Below are 19389 nucleotides of genomic sequence, written 5' to 3' on the forward strand. Positions count from 1 at the left end.
ACAACCAGGTAAGCTCAAGAGTAGCTATGCATTACTGGGAGCTAGCTGGTGATTGGTGTCACACATTTATGTTTCCTGTCATTGGTTCACCTGATATTTCATTTACCTCCCAGTAGTGCATTCCTACTCCTTAAAGGAACAGTCAACACCAAAATTGTTATAGTTTAAAAAGATAGAGGAGACCTTTACTACCCATTCCCCAAATTTGCACAACCAACATTGTTATATTAATATACTTTATAACATTTAAACCTCTACATTTATATATGTTTGTAAGCTACTAGACAGCCTCTGATCACATGCTTTTTTTATAAGTTTTTCACAACAGGAGACTGCTAGTTCGTGTGGGCAATATAGATAACATTGTGCTCACACCGGTTGTGGATGACACAGCACTAATTGGCTAAAATGCAAGTCAATAGATAATAAATAGCCATGTGATCGGGGCTGTGAGACTCAGAAGAGGCTTAGATACAAGGTATTCAGAGGTTAAAAGTATATTAATATAACCATGTTGGTTGTGCAAAACTGGGAATGGGTAATACAATCTATCTTTTTAGACAATAACAATTCTGGAGTTGACTGTCCCTTTAAACAGAGAATGCCTCTATTGCTGTAGGTGGACACAATAATTTGACAATATTATAGGTGTTTGGAAGTTGTGGCTTGATTATGATGTATGACTGAAGGATGGGTAATTGAGAAATGAGACACTGGAGAAATGGCACACACACAATTTGTCTGTATCAATAAATCTCTAAAACAAGCATTTTAAGTTTTTTTTTACTTAATTCTCTTGGTATCCTTTGTTGAAAGAACAGCACTGCACTACTGTGAGTTAGCTGAACACATCACGTGAGCCAATAACAAGAGGTAAATATGTGTAGCCACCAATCAGCACCTATATCCCTGTATTACATTATATTTTGAAAATATAAACACATTCATGGTCAGAACAACAACTTTTTTTTTTCCTCCCCTTATATGGGGTTATCAAATCTGTTACAATCTAGAGTGACACCTCAACATGCTTACTGGTTCCTCTACGGTTTCGATACAATTATACTTTACGCTATGTGTGCAATAAAATAATGGGCCCGGACCGTACCATAATGATAGGGACCTCAACTACCTCATTGACTGATCCATCGTCCTCTGATTCATCGTCCTCAATATCAGACTCTTCCTCTTCAGACTCATCCCCATCCAACTCGTCATCCTCGCGCTGTTCAGGCCCTGAATCCAGCGCCCTACGCTTAGCACTAGAAGCCATGCTGCCAGCACCTTGTCTAGAGAAACGTGCTGGATGGCGGAAGTAAACAGGATCCACTTTAGACTAAATCACTTCCCAAATCAAAAGGGTAACCCGCAAAACGAAGTTTGAAAATAACTTCCTTTATACGAGTATTAAAAAACGCAAAATACATACAAACGTAAGTAGAACTAGTTGTGATTAAAAAAATTATGCATGAACCTTGGCCTTAAGATAAACACACTGTAAACGTGTTTAATAAAATATGGGATACCCCCGCTTCTTATACATTGGTTTCGCCTATTTTATGCAGCTCCTGGCTTCAGTATGTGAATGCGGGTGAGTCCTGCACTTTATTTAGGGCCGCGTTTCACAGGCTTTAGCCCAGGGCCAACATCGTTTCTGTGGATGTTTATTTAACGTGTAATTTAAGTATTATTACTGTGTTTTTCTCTTTAAATGTATTCACTGAATTAAATAAATGATTATGAGAATCTAATCATATAGTTTTCAGGGCTATGATAGGGTTGGAGTGATCTGCTTAAGTGCAGTTCTGTGCTGGTGTAATAGTTTGTATGGCTTTTTGTTAATTGTGTCACTTGGTCTCAATACATACCCTAACGTCCCTATCATGACTAGCCACTAATTGGCCCCTTTTTTAAGGGCTTCCAACGAATAGGAAATCTCACCCAAACTCTGGACACAATACATTTTTGCTCCATGTATATAGATTATTTTTTTCATATTCAGAGAATGAGAGTCCAGAAATCTGCTTTATTTGCATTAATTGTGTTTTTTCTTGATTCAGATACAGCATACAATTTTAAACAGCTTTCCTGTATACTTCTATCATTTTTGCTTTGTTCTTTTGGTATCCTTTATTGAAGGGGCAGCACTGCACTACTGGGAGCTAGCTTAACACATTGGTAAGCCATTCACAAGAGGTATATATGTGCAACCACCAATGTATTCATAACCCTTTAATGTATAATACAAGTTTATAGTTTTCTTGCAAAATGCCAGTATCTGAGTGGTAATGTTATATATTGCTGTAACTGTGCATCCTACAGCTCCTGCAGTACATATATAATGCTGGAAGAGTAATATTGCTATTATATGAACAAAGTACAGAATATTCTTCTCTAGTCCACCACTTGCAGTACTAAGTTTGGAGACATGGAGAACCAGATAAAATAAGCCATTATTGTCAGGGCATTTGACTATTTCACAGGCCTAGACTGGAATACTTAAATGGACATTAAACACTAAATACATGCTAGATAGAATGATGCATTCAAAGAAAAGATTAGTCCATGACTAACATGTAGATGTATTTTTTAAAGTTTCATTAGTTGTTTAAAAAGTGACAAAATAAGTGTAAAGTTTTAGTGTCTATAAAACACTGGGAGCTGCCATGTTGTAACTTGTGTTACCTTCTCTGCTGTGGCCAATTAGGGACAGTTATACATACTAGGTCATTAGAGTGTGCAGCCAATGGTTGTGCTGGATTTAACAGTGTTCTGCACTTCCATTTCTAACAGGAACTGAAAAGCTCACAATTTCAGAATGGAATTACAGGCAAAGAGGACAAAATAAATAATGAAAGTATATTGCAGAGTTGTTTTATTATATACAATTTATCATTTTATATTAACATCTCAAAGTGCTTAATGTCCCTTTAAGAAACAATATTGGAAATACACAAATGAGCTACAAGAAGCTGCACCCTGACTGAGTACTATACCATAGAGAAAAAAGGGTTTAAAAATAAACCATTTAACAGAGAAATTATTTTGTTATAATAATATGTTCTAGTATGTTAGAGAACATTATTGAACAAATACTAGTTGCTAATTTTATGTCTTAACGGACATGAGACCCATTTATTTTCATTCAGGATTCAGTTAGAAGATACAATGTTAAACAACTTTCCAATGTATTTCTATTATCAAATTTGCTTAATTCCCTTGATATCCTTTTTTTGAGGGAGCAGCATTGCACTACTGAGAGATAGCTGAACACATCTAGTAAGCCAATCACCAAGAGACAAATGTGTGCAGGCACCAATCACCAGCTAGCTCCCACTATTGTAGGATATGTACATTTTATTTTTCAACAGTGGATACCAAGAGAACAAAGTACATCCTGTATCTGAATCATGCAAGTTTAATTTTGACTTTCTTAATCCTTTATCCCCTGCAAAGGGTTTAAAGGCCATTGTAGTGCAAAAATATAATGTTCTAATCCTTTGAGCATGTCATTTTAGCACTAGCAACCCTGTAAATGGGTCAAACGCATAGTTAAAGGGCCATTATAGTAAAAAAATGACGCTTTATTCTGTTAAAGCATGTAATGTTATGACTATCAACTCTAGACTACTGTGTGTTAAACTCGTCCTTCAAAGGGGTAAAAAGAAAGTAGAAATACCACTCAGAACTCTCAGAGTACTGCTGTTCTCAAGCAGGAAAATGCCGCTGATCCAATCAGATGTGGAACAAGCTGTGCATGGATTGGACATGCTATAACGGATTAGACTATAATGGTACTTTACAGTACTGTTCAGGAGCCGCAGAGAAATGCTGGTCACAAGCGGACAGGGCTTTATCTATGTGTTAGACACATAGGGGCCGATATAACAAGTTCCGTATCAGCCCTTCCGTATCATCTTAAGACCGATGCTCCTTAATTCGTCCGGCGCCTCTGTGGTGGTGGACAGCAGTCCGTCTGATCGCATACGATCGGGTTGATTGATATCCTCTGCTAGCGGCCGATTGGCCGTGAATGTGCAGGGGGCGGTATTGCACTAGCATTTCTAGCGAAATGCTTGTGCAATGATAAATGCAGACAGCGTATGCTGTCGGCATTTATCGATGTCTGGCGGGCATGATCGATACAGCAGATCATGTCTGCCAGACACTTGATAAATGGGCCCCAAAGACTTGCAGGGTCAGTAGTGCTAAAATTATATTTTCTAATGAATTAGGGAATTTTTGCACTATATTTGCACTTTAAAGCCATAGTTTAGTTCATGCGCCAGAACATTCTGTTCAAAAGCAGGACGTGGACAGTGTTAAGTGACTATGTCTGTATAGCTCTGATTGGTTCACATTGGGGCGGAACTACCATTGGTGCAGTGGCTCCAGAGCCAAGTCTGTAGGGGCATCTAGTAGCCAATCTATACATAGATGTGTGCATAGGTGGTTATAATCTGTGTATAGATATTCATCATCATTATACTGTGCAGCATACTCATCAGTGTATAGATACATTATTATACAGTGCATGTTCACTATTAGTGTATAGATATTCCGTCATCATATAGCACAGTATATTCATCAGTAAACATGCTCATATTTATACAAAACATTGTACTTATGGTATAGCGAATAGAAACTCACATCAGTACCAGTGTATAAATACTCAGTATCATTATAAAGTGCAGCATGCTCATCAGTGTATAGATACCCACATCATTATACAGCACATCCCTCACTGCTAGTGTATAAATACTCAGTATCATTATAAAGTGCAGCATACTCATCAGTGTATAAATACTCAGTATCATTATAAAGTACAGCATAATAATCAGTGTATAAATACTCAGTATCATTATAAAGTACAGCATACTCATCAGTGTATAAATACTCAGTATCATTATAAAGTACAGCATAATCATCAGTGAATAAATACTCAGTATCATTATAAAGTACAGCATAATCATCAGTGAATAAATACTCAGTATCATTATAAAGTACAGCATACTCATCAGTGTATAAATACTCAGTATCATTATAAAGTACAGCATAATCATCAGTGTATAAATACTCAGTATCATTATAAAGTACAGCATACTCATCAGTGTATAAATACTCAGTATTATTATACAGTGCAGCATACTCATCAGTGTATAAATACTCAGTATCATTATAAAGTACAGCATACTCATCAGTGTATAAATACTCAGTATCATTATAAAGTACAGCATACTCATCAGTGTATAAATACTCAGTATCATTATAAAGTACAGCATACTCATCAGTGTATAAATACTCAGTATCATTATAAAGTACAGCATAATCATCGTGTATAAATACTCAGTATCATTATAAAGTACAGCATACTCATCAGTGTATAAATACTCAGTATCATTATAAAATACAGCATAATCATCAGTGTATAAATACTCAGTATTATTATACAGTGCAGCATACTCATCAGTGTATAAATACTCAGTATCATTATAAAGTACAGCATATTTATCAGTATATAAATACTCAGTATCATTATAAAGTGCAGCATACTCATCAGTGTATAAATACTCAGTATCATTATAAAGTACAGCATATTTATCAGTGTATAGATACTCACATCATTAAACAGCACAGCATATTCATCAGTGTATAGATACTCATCATTATGCAGCACAGTGCTCACTGCTAGTGTATAAATACTCAGTATCATTATATAGTGCAGCATGCTCATCAGTGTATAAATACTCAGTATAATTATATAGTGCAGCATGCTCATCAGTGTATAAATACTCAGTATCATTATATAGTGCAGCATGCTCATCAGTGTATAAATACTCAGTATCATTATATAGTGCAGCATACTCATCAGTGTATAAATGCTCAATATCATTATAAAGTACAGCATATTTATCAGTGTATAGATACTCACATCATTATGCAGCACAGTGCTCACTGCCAGTGTATAAATTCTCAGTATCATTATATAGTGCAGCATGCTCATCAGTGTATAAATACTCAGTATCATTATATAGTGCAGCATATTTATCAGTGTATAAATACTCAGTATCATTATAAAGTGCAGCATAGCTATATGAAACACATGAACTAACGCCCTCTAGTGGTAAAAAACTGTCAAAATTCTTTCAGATTAGAGGCAGTCTTCAAGGTCTAAGAAATTAGCACATGAACCTCCTAGATTTAGCTTTCAATTAAGAATACCAAGAGAACAAAGCAAAATTGGTAATACAAGTAAATTGGAAAGTTGTTTAAAATTACATGCCCTATTTAAATCATGATTTATTTTTTTACTTTACTGTCCCTTTAATGTCCCTTAAAGGGACAGTAAACACCTTATAATTACAAGGCATTGCTGTTGTGTTGCTATAGAATAACATATCAGACAAGTCTTAACATTTCTGAAACAAATTAACATCTTTTTTTTTACTGCAGTTAATTTTTTATAGCCAAACTCCACCCAGCGTTTGACATATTTGGAGGAGCCAATTGAGACTTGAGTCTGCAGACAGCAAGGCTAGTCACAGTCAGAATGTTAGTGTATAATGAAAAAGCCAATTAGGGACATATCTGTAGCATGGTTAGAAGTCAGCCATGAGAAGTCAGCAGTGGGCATTTCATGTTCTTAGAATGAGAAATTGCTCAGTGTTCAGAGCTACATTCCATAAACTGGGGGCAAAATAAATGATATTGCAAAATTGTTTCATTCTTCATAACTTCAAGGGACACTCAATCAAAATTAAACTTTCATTATTCAGATAGAGCATGCCATTTTAAACAACTTTCCAATTTACTTCCATTAACTAAATGTGCACAGTATTTTTATATTTAAACTTTTTGAGTCATCAGCTACTACTGAGCATGTGCAAGAATAAGTGTGTATGCATTTGTGAATGGCTGTCACATGGTACGTGTATGCATTTGTGATTGGCTGATGGCTGTCACATGGTACAGGGGGAGTGGAGAAAGACATAACTTTTAAAATTGTCAGAAAAAAATCTACTACTCATTTAAAGTTCAGACTAAGTGCTATTGCATTGTCTTGTTATCTTGCAATTGTTGATTATGCAAATCTACTGTGTTGACTGGTCCTTTAAAGGGATAGGAAAGTAAAAATTAAACTTGCAATAATCAGATAGAGCAAGTCATTTTAAGACACTTTTAAAATCACTTCTATTTTCAAATATGCTTCGTTCTCTTGGTATCCACTGTTGCAAAAGAATACGCACATATCCTACACTAGTGGGAGCTAGCTGGTGATTGGTGCCTGCACACATTTGTCTCTTGTGATTGGCTAACTAGATTTAAGATAGCTACCAGTAGTTCAATGCTGTTCCTTTAGCAAACGATAACAAAAGAATGAAGCATATTTGATAATACAAGTCAATTTGAAAGTTGTTTAAAATTGTATGTTCTATTCGAATGAATAATTTTTTGGGGGGATTCCTTTTATATACAAATCTCAAGGTGTTTACTGTCCCTTTAACAAGTGGCAAGGAGATGCTGTGAGGTGTGTTTGGTAGAGGAAGATCATGTTCTCATATTAAAGGGACATGAAACATAAAAATGTTCTTTCATGATTTAGGTAGAGCAAACAATTTTAAACAACTTTCCAATTTACGTCTTTTATCAAATTTGCTTAATTCTCTTGGTACCATTTGTTGAAGGAGCAGCAATGCACTACTGGTTTCTAACTGAACACATGGGTGAGCCAATGACAATTAGTATATATATGCAGCCACCAATCAGCAGCTAGAACCTAGGTTCTTTGCTCCTCCTGAGTTCTCCTAGATAAACATTTCAGCAAATGATAACAAGAGAAGGAAGCAAATTAAATAATAGAAGTAAATTGGAAAGTTGTTTCAAATTGTATTCTCTACCTGAATCATGCATGTCTAATTATGACTTTACTGTCCCTTTGAAGGGGACACTTTGCTGTCTATAATTTGTGGCCTAGTCACACACATAGTTTTTACACAAAAAACTGTTATGTGGGATTATCTGAATAAAACAGTATTTGTTGTCCTTATCAGGAGGGAGCAACCTCCCCAGAGAGCACATTTACGTGCTTACTCATCAGAACTTACCATTAGCCTTGCAACATATCCTAGTGCTTACAATATTGTGATCTGTTGCACAGAATCATTTACTAGTACTGTCATCTCATTTCTTCCAGGCCTCAGTCTGCACAATGAAAGTTCTATTACTCAAAGAGCCCAAATATGATGATTTAGCATTAGATCCATATGTTAAGGTGAGTAGGAGAGGCTTTTGATGATTTGAATTTATTTATTTTTTATAAAGAAATGTGACATCCTGTTCTTTTTCGAAGTCATTCTCAATTTCAGATTTGGAATTCAGTATTTTCTAAGTAACAATTTAAACATATCTTGTTTTTATTTGTAAAATTAAAAATGTTATCTTGTATTTCATTTGTATTTATTACATTACATATATTGTATATGTATTGTTATTACTATGATTATTATTATTATTAAAAAGCAAACAAACAGAAGATATACAAAATAACAAACTTTTCAATAGCATTCAATTCTCATAAATATAGAAGGAATCAACATTTCACTATATTTTGGTTATAACTTTTGGATTTCTTTATCTATATTGTATGTATATGGTTATACAGATTCTACACTCAGTAAAAAGAACCTTAACCTCCCCTCTGAAATATTATAGTTCATTCCAGTTTTGAATCTATATTTTCAGAAGACTTAAAGTTTAAAAAAACTATATATATATTATTTTTTTCCCAGCAGGTTGCAAATGCTACAAACAGATCCCATACTTATGATGAATATTTGTTTTCTTTAAAAATATTTATATTATTTTATGCAAAATCTTATGTTTTTAATTGTTTTTGAATACTAAAGTGGAGTCAAGATATTTTGTACTTATATCACACACCCATATTGTTACAAATATTATGTTGTATTATCCAAATTATGAAAGAAAAACTTTGAGTTTCCTATTCTTTTAAGTGCAATCAACAGTTAACCACCTCTGTGTTATTTTCCTATAGCATAGCATACAAGAGTTTGGTACAGTATACACTCATTTTTCTATAACTGCATGTAATAGACACTACTATAAAGAATAATATGCACAGATACTGATATAAAAATCCAGTATAAAACTGTTTAAAAACTTACTTAGAAGTTCTCAGTTTAGCTCTGTTGAAAAGGTAGCTGAAAAGCCCACTGCAAGTGGGAAATATCAGACACTCCCCCCCCTTTCTTTTGCATATGAAAAGACCCTTTACACAAACAGAAGGAAGCTGGAGTAGGTAGCTGACGGTATTCTCATAAAACTTTGGGGCTTGGTTAGGAGGCTGAAAATTAAAGCAATGCTATTTAAAAATAAGCAAATCTATACATTTAAAAAAAAAAAAAAGAACTTTATGGGCTATATAAATAGATCATCTGCAAAACATTTATGCAAAGAAAAAATAAGTGTATAATGTCCCTTTAAGTTCATTTGGAAGACTATAAAGAGATTCGGTATTTTGATGATTTAGTGCTTATTAGTCACCATAGTGAGGGCACACACAATTACAGTTGGATGCATGTAAGTGCATGTGTATAGCAACATGTAATTTGTGTTTATGGGCACGTATTACACTTTGTGCAACAAGCTTTTACTTGTTTTTTTTCATGCGTATGTTCGCATTAAAAACCAGACAGGTGTTTATACCTCTGCCTGTAAACTACATGAACGTTTGTAATTTATAATCTGTTCAGGTTTTAAGGAAACTATTTTATGTATTTAAAAAATATGAGAAATTGCTTTTATGCTTCAGTTCTATTTAATTATTGTGGCACATTATATATAGGCTCTGATTAGACTAGTACACGTGGAAAGGCTCTGAAACTATGCCCCTTTCTCAGACAAAAAAATAAGTCCATACACCCATGTTGCCCCCTTTGGAATGAGAAAAAAATCATCTTTATTTAAAGGGCCATTATAGTAAGAAAAATACATGCTCTAATCCGTTAGTGTGCAATTGTAAGACTATTGACCATGCATTACTGTGTGTTTAACCCAGCAAACTCCCAGAGCACTGATGATCCAAGCAGAAAATTCCGCTGATCCAATGAGCAGCGCTAGTTCCACATCTGAGTTGCACAACTATTTCTGCTCATTACATTGGTGGCATTTACTGCTGGGGACCAGCAGTGCTCTGTGAGTCCTGAGCGGTATTTCCACTGTGTGTTTAACCCCTTAATGACCGAGGACGTGCAGGGTACGTCCTCAAAAAAAAGGCAGTTAACGCCTGAGGACGTACCCTGCACGTCCTCGGTGTGGAAAGCAACTGGAAGCGATCCTGCTCGCTTCCAGCTGCTTTCCGGTTATTGCAGTGATGCCTCGATATCGAGGCATCCTGCAATAACCATTTTTAGCCATCCGGTGCAGAGAGAGCCACTCTGTGGCCCTCTCTGCACCGGACATTAACGGCTACGTTCGTTGGTGGGTGGGAGCCGGTGTGGGAGGTGGGTGGCGGCCATCGATGGCCTTTGTGATGCGGAGGGGGGCGGGATCGGGGGCGGGGACGACCGGGGGGACGCGCACGGACGCGCGCACGTGCACGGGGAGGCCGGGCGGGCGCGTGCACGGGGAGGGAGCGGGTGGGAACCACTACGCTACAGAAAGTTTTTTGTTAGAAGTGGGGATCAAAGGGGTTAATATATTTATTTGGTGATCGGTTTGGCAGGTGGGGTATTGGACTGTGGGGGGGAAGCTACACTACAGAAACAAATAAAAAAAAATAATAAAAAAAAAACATTTTTATTTGCAAACTGGGTACTGGCAGACAGCTGCCAGTACCCAAGATGGCCCCAATAAGGCAGAGGGGGAGGGTTAGGGAGCTATTTTGGGGGGATCAGGGAGGTTGGGGGCTAAGGGGGGACCCTACATAGCAGCATATGTAAATATGCTTAAAAAAAATATTATTTTTTTTTAATACCTTTTATTTTAGTACTGGCAGACTTTCTGCCAGTACTTAAGATGGCGGGGACAATTGTGGGGTGGGGGAGGGAAGAGAGCTGTTTGGGAGGGATCAGGGGGTGGGATGTGTCAGGTGGGAGTCTGATCTCTACACTAAAGCTAAAATTAACCCTGCAAGCTCCCTACAAACTACCTAATTAACCCCTTCACTGCTGGCCATAATACACATGTGATGCGCAGCAGCATTTAGCGGCCTTATAATTACCAAAAAGCAACGCCAAAGCCATATATGTCTGCTATTTCTGAACAAAGGGGATCCCAGAGAAGCATTTAAAACCATTTGTGCCATAATTGCACAAGCTGTTTGTAAATAATTTTAGTGAGAAACCTAAAGTTTGAAAAAGTGAACAATTTTTTTTTTATTTGATTGCTTTTGGCGGTGAAATGGTGGCATGAAATATACCAAAATGGGCCTAGATCAATACTTGGGGTTGTCTACTACACTACACTAGAGCTAAAATTAACCCTAGAAGCTCCCTACATGCTCCCTAATTAACCCATTCACTGCTCGGTATAATACACGTGTGGTGCGCAGTGGCATTTAGCAGCCTTCTAATTACCAAAAAGCAAAGCCAAAGCCATATATGTCTGCTATTTATGAACAAAGGGGATCCCAGAGAAGCATTTACAACCATTTATTCCATAATTTCATGAGTTGTTTGTAAATAATTTCAGTGAGAAACCTAAAGTTTGTGAAAAAATTTGTGAAAAAGTAAAAAAAAATTTTTATTTGATCGCATTCGGCGGTGAAATGGTGGCATGAAATATACCAAAATGGGCCTAGATCAATACTTTGGGATGTCTTCTAAAAAAAAATATATACATGTCAATGGATATTCAGAGATTCCTGAAAGATATTAGTGTCCCAATGTAACTAGCGCTAATTTTGAAAAAAAGTGGTTTGGAAATGGCAAAGTGCTACTTGTATTTATGGCCCTATAACTTGCAAAAAAAGCAAAGAACATGTAAACATTGGGTATTTCTAAACTCAGGACAAAATTTAGAAACTATTTAGCATGGGTGTTTTTTGGTGGTTGTAGATGTGTAACAGATTTTGGGGGTCAAAGTTAGAAAAAGTGTGTTTTTTTCCATTTTTTCCTCATATTTTATAATATTGTTTATAGTAAATTCTAAGATATGATGAAAATAATGGTATATTTTGAAAGTCCATTTAATGGCGAGAAAAACGGTATATAATATGTGTGGGTACAGTAAATGAGTAAGAGGAAAATTACAGCTAAACACACACACCACAAAAATGTAAAAATAGCCTTGGTCCCAAACGGACAGAAAATGGAAAAGTGCTGTGGTCATTAAGGGGTTAAAGGGACACTAAACCCAATTTTTTTTCTTTCATGATTCAGATAGAGCATGTAATTTTAAGCAACTTTCTAATTTACTCCTACTATCAAGTTTTTTTTGTTCTCTTGCTATCTTTTTTAAAAAAAAGCAGGAATGTAAAGCTTAGGAGCCGGCCCATTTTAGGTTCAGCACCATGGATAGCGCTTGCTTATTGGTGACTACATTCAGCCAACCAATAAGAAAGCGTTTCCCATGTACTGAACCAAAAATTGGCCGGTTTTAAGCTTTACATTCCTGTTTTTTAAATAAAGATAGCAAGAGAACAAAGACAAATTGATAATAGGAGTAAATTAGAAAGTTGCTTAAAATTGCATGCTCTATCTGAATCATGAAAGAAAAAATTTGGATTTAGTATCCCTTTAACCTCTTTGCGGGGGTTAGACACACAGTAGTCTAGGGTTGATAGTCTTAAAATGACGTGCTTATGGTTTAAAATGTATTTTTTATTATAATGGACCTTTAATATAGGGGTTTCATTACTCTAATTATAAAGTGAATGATGTGAAATTATTAAATTATGAAATCATTATACACCAGGCTTATGTGGCGCTGAAACAGTAGTATCCCCTTTCCTTTAAAACTTATAAAGTAGTGAGCAAGGAAACTGTACCACACTTTCTACCAAGAACAAACCAACACGTGTAAGAGCTCTCATTATAAGGAGAAGCATTTCATTGTTTATTAAATTACCATTTAGATATCACATAATGATAATGACAATTATTTCACCTGCTAGATACTTGCTTTAGAGTTAAAAATAATATATAGTCACACCCAATAGGTCATTGCATAGCCAATCTCTGCATATTTCCACAGAAAACCTGAACTACCAGTGTTTCCCACTGGAGCAGAGAATTCTGGGTAAAGATATGCAAAAGGTGAGCGATTGTATAGCTCATTTGCTTATTCTTACACAGAACCCTCATACCACCCACAGAAAATGCACAAAGACATATACACACACACACCCTTACGGAGACACCCACAGAAAACACACAGACATATGCACACACCATCACAGAGACACCCACAGAAAACACACAGACATACACACGCCCTCACAGAGACACCCACAGAAAATGCACAAAGAAATACGCACACACCCTCACAGAGACATCCACAGAAAATGCACAAAGACATAAACACACACACAGCCTCACAGAGACACCCACAGAAAACACACTAAGACATATGCACATACCCTCACAGAGACACCCACAGAAAATGAACAGACATACGCACACACCCTCACAGAGACATCCACAGAAAACACAGACATAACTACATACACACACACACTTTCTCACAGAGACATACGGACACACCCTCACAGAGACACCCACAGAAAATGCACAGACATACGCACACACCCTCACAGAGATATCCACAGAAAACACCGACATACATACACACACACTCACTCACAGAGATATCCACAGAAAACACACAAAGACATACACACCCACCCTCACAGAGGCATCCACAGAAAATACACAAAGACATACACACCCACCAGGGGTCAAGTCAAGCGGGAACGCATGGGAACGGAGTTCCTGCACTATTTTTGCAGGAGGAACTAAGTTCCCTCTGGACAGAGAACAGAAACACTTCACTAAACACTGCTGCTGCTGGTGGGAGGAGCTGGAGCACAGTCTGGTTAGAGGGATAGATCCTCTAGTAATTGGCAGTAACATTTTCTACAATACAATAAATGCAATCCTGTCAGTGATCCTGTTGTGTGATCACCCCGCAGTGTATAACACATGGTGCTTACATTTCTATGTGGCTTGCTCTGGGGTTATTTAGCTCCCCTCAGCAGAAATAGGACTATTGTACCTTAAGTGGGTGAGACTCTGTGACAGAAAAGGATTCTCAGGCCCAGTGGCATTTATTGAACCCTTCATTGGATTTAATTTGCTTTCGCAGTTTGTGAGTGTGTTTTTATAAAACAATATTAATTGTATGGGGGGGGAGTCTTGGTGAGTTCCCACACTTTTTTTTTTTGTAGGACTTGACCTCTGACACCCACCCTCACAAAGGCATCCACAGAAAATTCACAAAGACATTCATACACACACACCCACAGAAAATGCACAGACATACACACACACCCTCACAGAGACATCCACAGAAAATGCACAAAGACAGACACACAAACCCTCACAGAGAGACCCACAGAAAAAAAAATACATACACACTCATAGAGACACCAACAAAAGTAAAGAAATAAACACACAGACACCCACAGAAACACTCACAGGTATAATTTCTGCACATTGCCATTCCCTAAATCAACAGTGTGTGACATGCATGATAGCAAAAAATAGCAACAAAAATACTTCTGTGAGGTTGACATTTGTTTGGGGGTTCCCCCCCCCCCACCATTTTCCCCAACCAAGAGCATCACTTCAAATCTGGTGTACAAATGTTCCCATCTGTCAGCTGTACTTATGGATTTTGAAAATGCTGTGCTCTATATGGTCTTGGTGGAACCATAAGCTGTTGTACTCAGTCTCATACCATTAAATTTGGTTAAAGGGACAGTCTACAATATAATTTTTATTGTTTTAAAAGATAGATAATCCCTTTATTACCCATTCCCCAGTTTTGCTTATATTAATATACTTTTTACCTCTGTGATTACTTTGTATCTAAGAACCTTCTTACAGCCCCTGATCACATGACTATGACTGTTTATTATCTATTGACTTGCATTTAGCATTGTGTTGTGCTAAATCTTAAATAACTTTCTGTGCTTCAACACAGTGTTATCTATATAGCCCACGTGTACTTTCAGTCTCTTTGTGTTAAAAAGCAATTTAAAAAGCATATGATAAAAGGCAGCCCTCAAGAGCTTAGAAATTAGCATATGAGTCTGTCTAGGTTTAGTTTCAACTAAGAATACTAAGAGAGAAAAGCAAATTTGACAATAAAAGTAAATTGGAAAGTTGATTAAAATTACAAGTCCTATCTGAATAATGAAAGTTTAATTTTGACTAGACTGTCCCGTTAAATGCAGGATTTAGGCTTGTTTGCATGTATTTCAAAATTAAGTCAGCTGTAGTGTAAACTGAACAATGTTAAGTTAACCAGTCTCATTTCAAACACTGAGCAATCTTAGTCTGAGATTATAACATTTTATGCAGATGTAAAAATCTTACGGCTAGAATTAGAGTTTTGTCGGTAACGACCCGCGTAGCTAACGCTGGCTTTTTTCTGGCCGCACCTTTAAAATAACTCTGGTATTGAGAGTCCACAGAATGGCTGCGTTAGGCTCCAAAAAGGGAGTGTACAGGCATATTTAACGCCACTGCAACTCTCGATACCAGAGTTGCTTACGGAAGCGGCCAGCTTCAAAAACGTGCTCGTGCACGATTCCCCCATAGAAAACAATGGGGCTGTTCAGCTGAAAAAAAACCTAACAGCTGCAAAAAAGCTGCGTTCAGCTCCTAACGCAGCCCCATTGTTTGCTATGGGGAAACACTTCCTACGTCTGCACCTAACACCCTAACATGTACCCCGAGTCTAAACACCCCTAACCTTACACTTATTAACCCCTAATCTGCCGCTCCGTAAACCGCCGTTACTTACATTATCCCTATGTACCCCTAATCTGCTGCCCTAACATCGCCGACCCCTATATTATATTTATTAACCCCTAATCTGCCCCCCACAACGTCGCCTCCACCTGCCTACACTTATTAACCCCTAATCTGCCGAGCGGACCGCACCGCTATTATAATAAAGTTATTAACCCCTAATCCGCCTCACTAACCCTATAATAAATAGTATTAACCCCTAATCTGCCCTCCCTAACATCGCCGACACCTAACTTCAAACATTAACCCCTAATCTGCCCACTGGAGTTCACCGCTATTCTAATAAATGTATTAACCCCTAAAGCTAAGTTTAACCCTAACACTAACACCCCCCTAAATTAAATATAATTTAAATCTAACGAAATTAATTAACTCTTATTAAATAACTTATTCCTATTTAAAGCTAAATACTTAACTGTAAAATAAACCCTAATATAGCTACAATATAAATTATAATTACATTGTAGCTATTTTAGGATTAATATTTATTTTACAGGCAACTTTGTAATTATTTTAACCAGGTACAATAGCTATTAAATAGTTAAGAACTATTTAATAGCTACCTAGTTAAAATAATTACAAAATTACCTGTAAAATAAATCCTAACCTAAGTTACAATTAAACCTAACACTACACTATCAATAAATTAATTAAATAAAATACCTACAATTACCTACAATTAAACCTAACACTACACTATCAATAAATCAATTAAATACAATATCTACAAATAAATACAATTAAATAAACTAACTAAAGTACAAAAAATAAAAAAGAACTAAGTTACAAAAAATAAAAAAATATTTACAAACATTAGAAAAATATTACAACAATTTTAAACTAATTACACCTACTCTAAGCCCCCTAATAAAATAACAAAGCCCCCCCAAAATAAAAAAATGCCCTACCCTATTCTAAATTACAAAAGTTCAAAGCTCTTTTACCTTACCAGCCCTGAACAGGGCCCTTTGCGGGGCATGCCCCAAAGAATTCAGCTCTTTTGCCTGTAAAAAAAACACATGCAATACCCCCCCCCAACATTACAACCCACCACCCACATACCCCTAATCTAACCAAAACCCCCCTTAAATAAACCTAACACTAAGCCCCTGAAGATCTTCCTACCTTGTCTTCACCATACCAGGTTCACCGATCCGTCCTGGCTCCGATATCTTCACCCAACCCAAGAGGGTGCTAGACATCCATCATCCCACGGCTGAAGAAGTCCAGAAGAGGCTCCAAAGTCTTCATCCTATCCGGGAAGAAGAGTAGATCCGGACCGGCAACCATCTTCTTCCAAGCGGCATCTTCTATCTTCATCCGATGAGGACCGGCTCCATCTTGAAGACCTCCACCGCGGACCCATCTTCTTCCGACGACGACTTCCCGACGAATGACGGTTCCTTTAAGGGACGTCATCCAAGATGGCGTCCCTCGAATTCCGATTGGCTGATAGGATTCTATCAGCCAATCTGAATTAAGGTAGGAAAATTCTTATTGGCTGATGGAATCAGCCAATCAGAATCAAGTTCAATCCGATTGGCTGATTCAATCAGCCAATCAGATTGAGCTTGCATTCTATTGGCTGTTCCGATCAGCCAATAGAATGCGAGCTCAATCTGATTGGCTGATCGGATCAGCCAATCGGATTGAACTTGATTCTGATTGGCTGATTCCATCAGCCAATCAGAATTTTCCTACCTTAATTCCGATTGGCTGATAGAATCCTATCAGCCAATCGGAATTCGAGGGACGCCATCTTGGATGACGTCCCTTAAAGGAACCGTCATTCGTCGGGAAGTCGTCGTCGGAAGAAGATGGGTCCGCGGTGGAGGTCTTCAAGATGGAGCCGGTCCTCATCGGATGAAGATAGAGGATGCCGCTTGGAAGAAGATGGTTGCCCGTCCGGATCTACTCTTCTTCCCGGATAGGATGAAGACTTTGGAGCCTCTTCTGGACTTCTTCAGCCGTCGGATGATGGATGTCTAGCCCCCTCTTGGGTTGGATGAAGATATCGGAGCCAGGACGGATCGGTGTGATACCCGGTGAGGTGAAGACAAGGTAGGAAGATCTTCAGGGGCTTAAAGGGGGGTTTGGGTTAGATTAGGGGTATGTGGGTGGTGGGTTGTAATGTTGGGGGGGGGTATTGTATGTGTTTTTTTTTACAGGCAAAAGAGCTGAATTCTTTGGGGCATGCCCCGCAAAGGGCCCTGTTCAGGGCTGGTAAGGTAAAAGAGCTTTGAACTTTTGTAATTTAGAATAGGGTAGGGCATTTTTTTATTTTGGGGGGCTTTGTTATTTTATTAGGGGGCTTAGAGTAGGTGTAATTAGTTTAAAATTGTTGTAATATTTTTCTAATGTTTGTAAATATTTTTTTATTTTTTGTAACTTAGTTCTTTTTTATTTTTTGTACTTTAGTTAGTTTATTTAATTGTATTTATTTGCAGATATTGTATTTAATTCATTTATTGATAGTGTAGTGTTAGGTTTAATTGTAGGTAATTGTAGGTATTTTATTTAATTAATTTATTGATAGTGTAGTGTTAGGTTTAATTGTAACTTAGGTTAGGATTTATTTTACAGGTAATTTTGTAATTATTTTAACTAGGTAGCTATTAAATAGTTAATAACTATTTAATAGCTATTGTACCTGGTTAAAATAATTACAAAGTTGCCTGTAAAATAAATATTAATCCTAAAATAGCTACAATATAATTATAATTTATATTGTAGCTATATTAGGATTTATTTTACAGGTAAGTATTTAGCTTTAAATAGGAATAATTTATTTAATAAGAGTTAATTAATTTCGTTAGATTTAAATTATATTTAAGTTAGGGGGGTTTTAGTGTTAGGGTTAGACTTAGCTTTAGGGGTTAATACATTTATTAGAATAGCGGCGAGATCCGCTCGGCAGATTAGGGGTTAATAAGTGTAGGCAGGTGGAGGCGACGTTGAGGGGGGCAGATTAGGGGTTAATAAATATAATATAGGGGTCGGCGGTGTTAGGGGCAGCAGATTAGGGGTACATAAGTATAACGTAGGTGGCGGTCGGCAGATTAGGGGTTAAAAAATTTAATCGAGTGGCGGCGATGTGGGGGGACCTCGGTTTAGGGGTACATAGGTAGTTTATGGGTGTTAGTGTACTTTAGAGCACAGTAGTTAAGAGCTTTATGAACCGGCGTTAGCCCAGAAAGCTCTTAACTACTGACTTTTTTCTGCGGCTGGAGTTTTGTCGTTAGAATTCTAACGCTCACTTCAGACACGACTCTAAATACCAGAGTTAGGAAGATCCCATTGAAAAGATAGGATACGCAATTGACGTAAGTTGATCTGCGGTATGGAAAAGTTGAGGCTGAAAAGTGAGAGTTAGACCCTTTCCTGACTGACT

At 37.1% G+C, this 19389-nt stretch overlaps 2 protein-coding genes across 5 annotated transcripts in view; one reads left to right on the forward strand and one right to left on the reverse strand.

Moving 5' to 3' along the window:
* The window catches only part of BCCIP (BRCA2 and CDKN1A interacting protein), a 30143-nt gene extending 28870 nt beyond the window's left edge, over positions 1–1273 (reverse strand). The window contains exon 1 of the mRNA XM_053692519.1: positions 1133–1273. Coding sequence (XP_053548494.1) covers positions 1133–1273 — 141 coding nt within the window. The remainder of the gene's footprint in view (positions 1–1132) is intronic.
* A 28-nt stretch (positions 1274–1301) lies between these two features.
* UROS (uroporphyrinogen III synthase) overlaps positions 1302–19389 on the forward strand; it is a 191336-nt gene continuing 173248 nt past the window's right edge. The window contains exons 1-2 of one of the 4 annotated variants that reach the window (XM_053692521.1): positions 1302–1433; positions 8195–8272. In XM_053692521.1, coding sequence (XP_053548496.1) covers positions 8210–8272 — 63 coding nt within the window. In that variant the 5' untranslated portion in view covers positions 1302–1433; positions 8195–8209. Of the gene's footprint in view, positions 1434–1549; positions 1592–1636; positions 1676–2054; positions 2179–8194; positions 8273–19389 lie in introns of those variants that run through there. The other 3 variants (XM_053692520.1, XM_053692523.1, XM_053692522.1) reach the window with 3 other exon arrangements.

This window comes from Bombina bombina, chromosome 9 (genome assembly GCF_027579735.1).
Source record: "Bombina bombina isolate aBomBom1 chromosome 9, aBomBom1.pri, whole genome shotgun sequence".
NCBI lineage: Eukaryota > Metazoa > Chordata > Amphibia > Anura > Bombinatoridae > Bombina > Bombina bombina.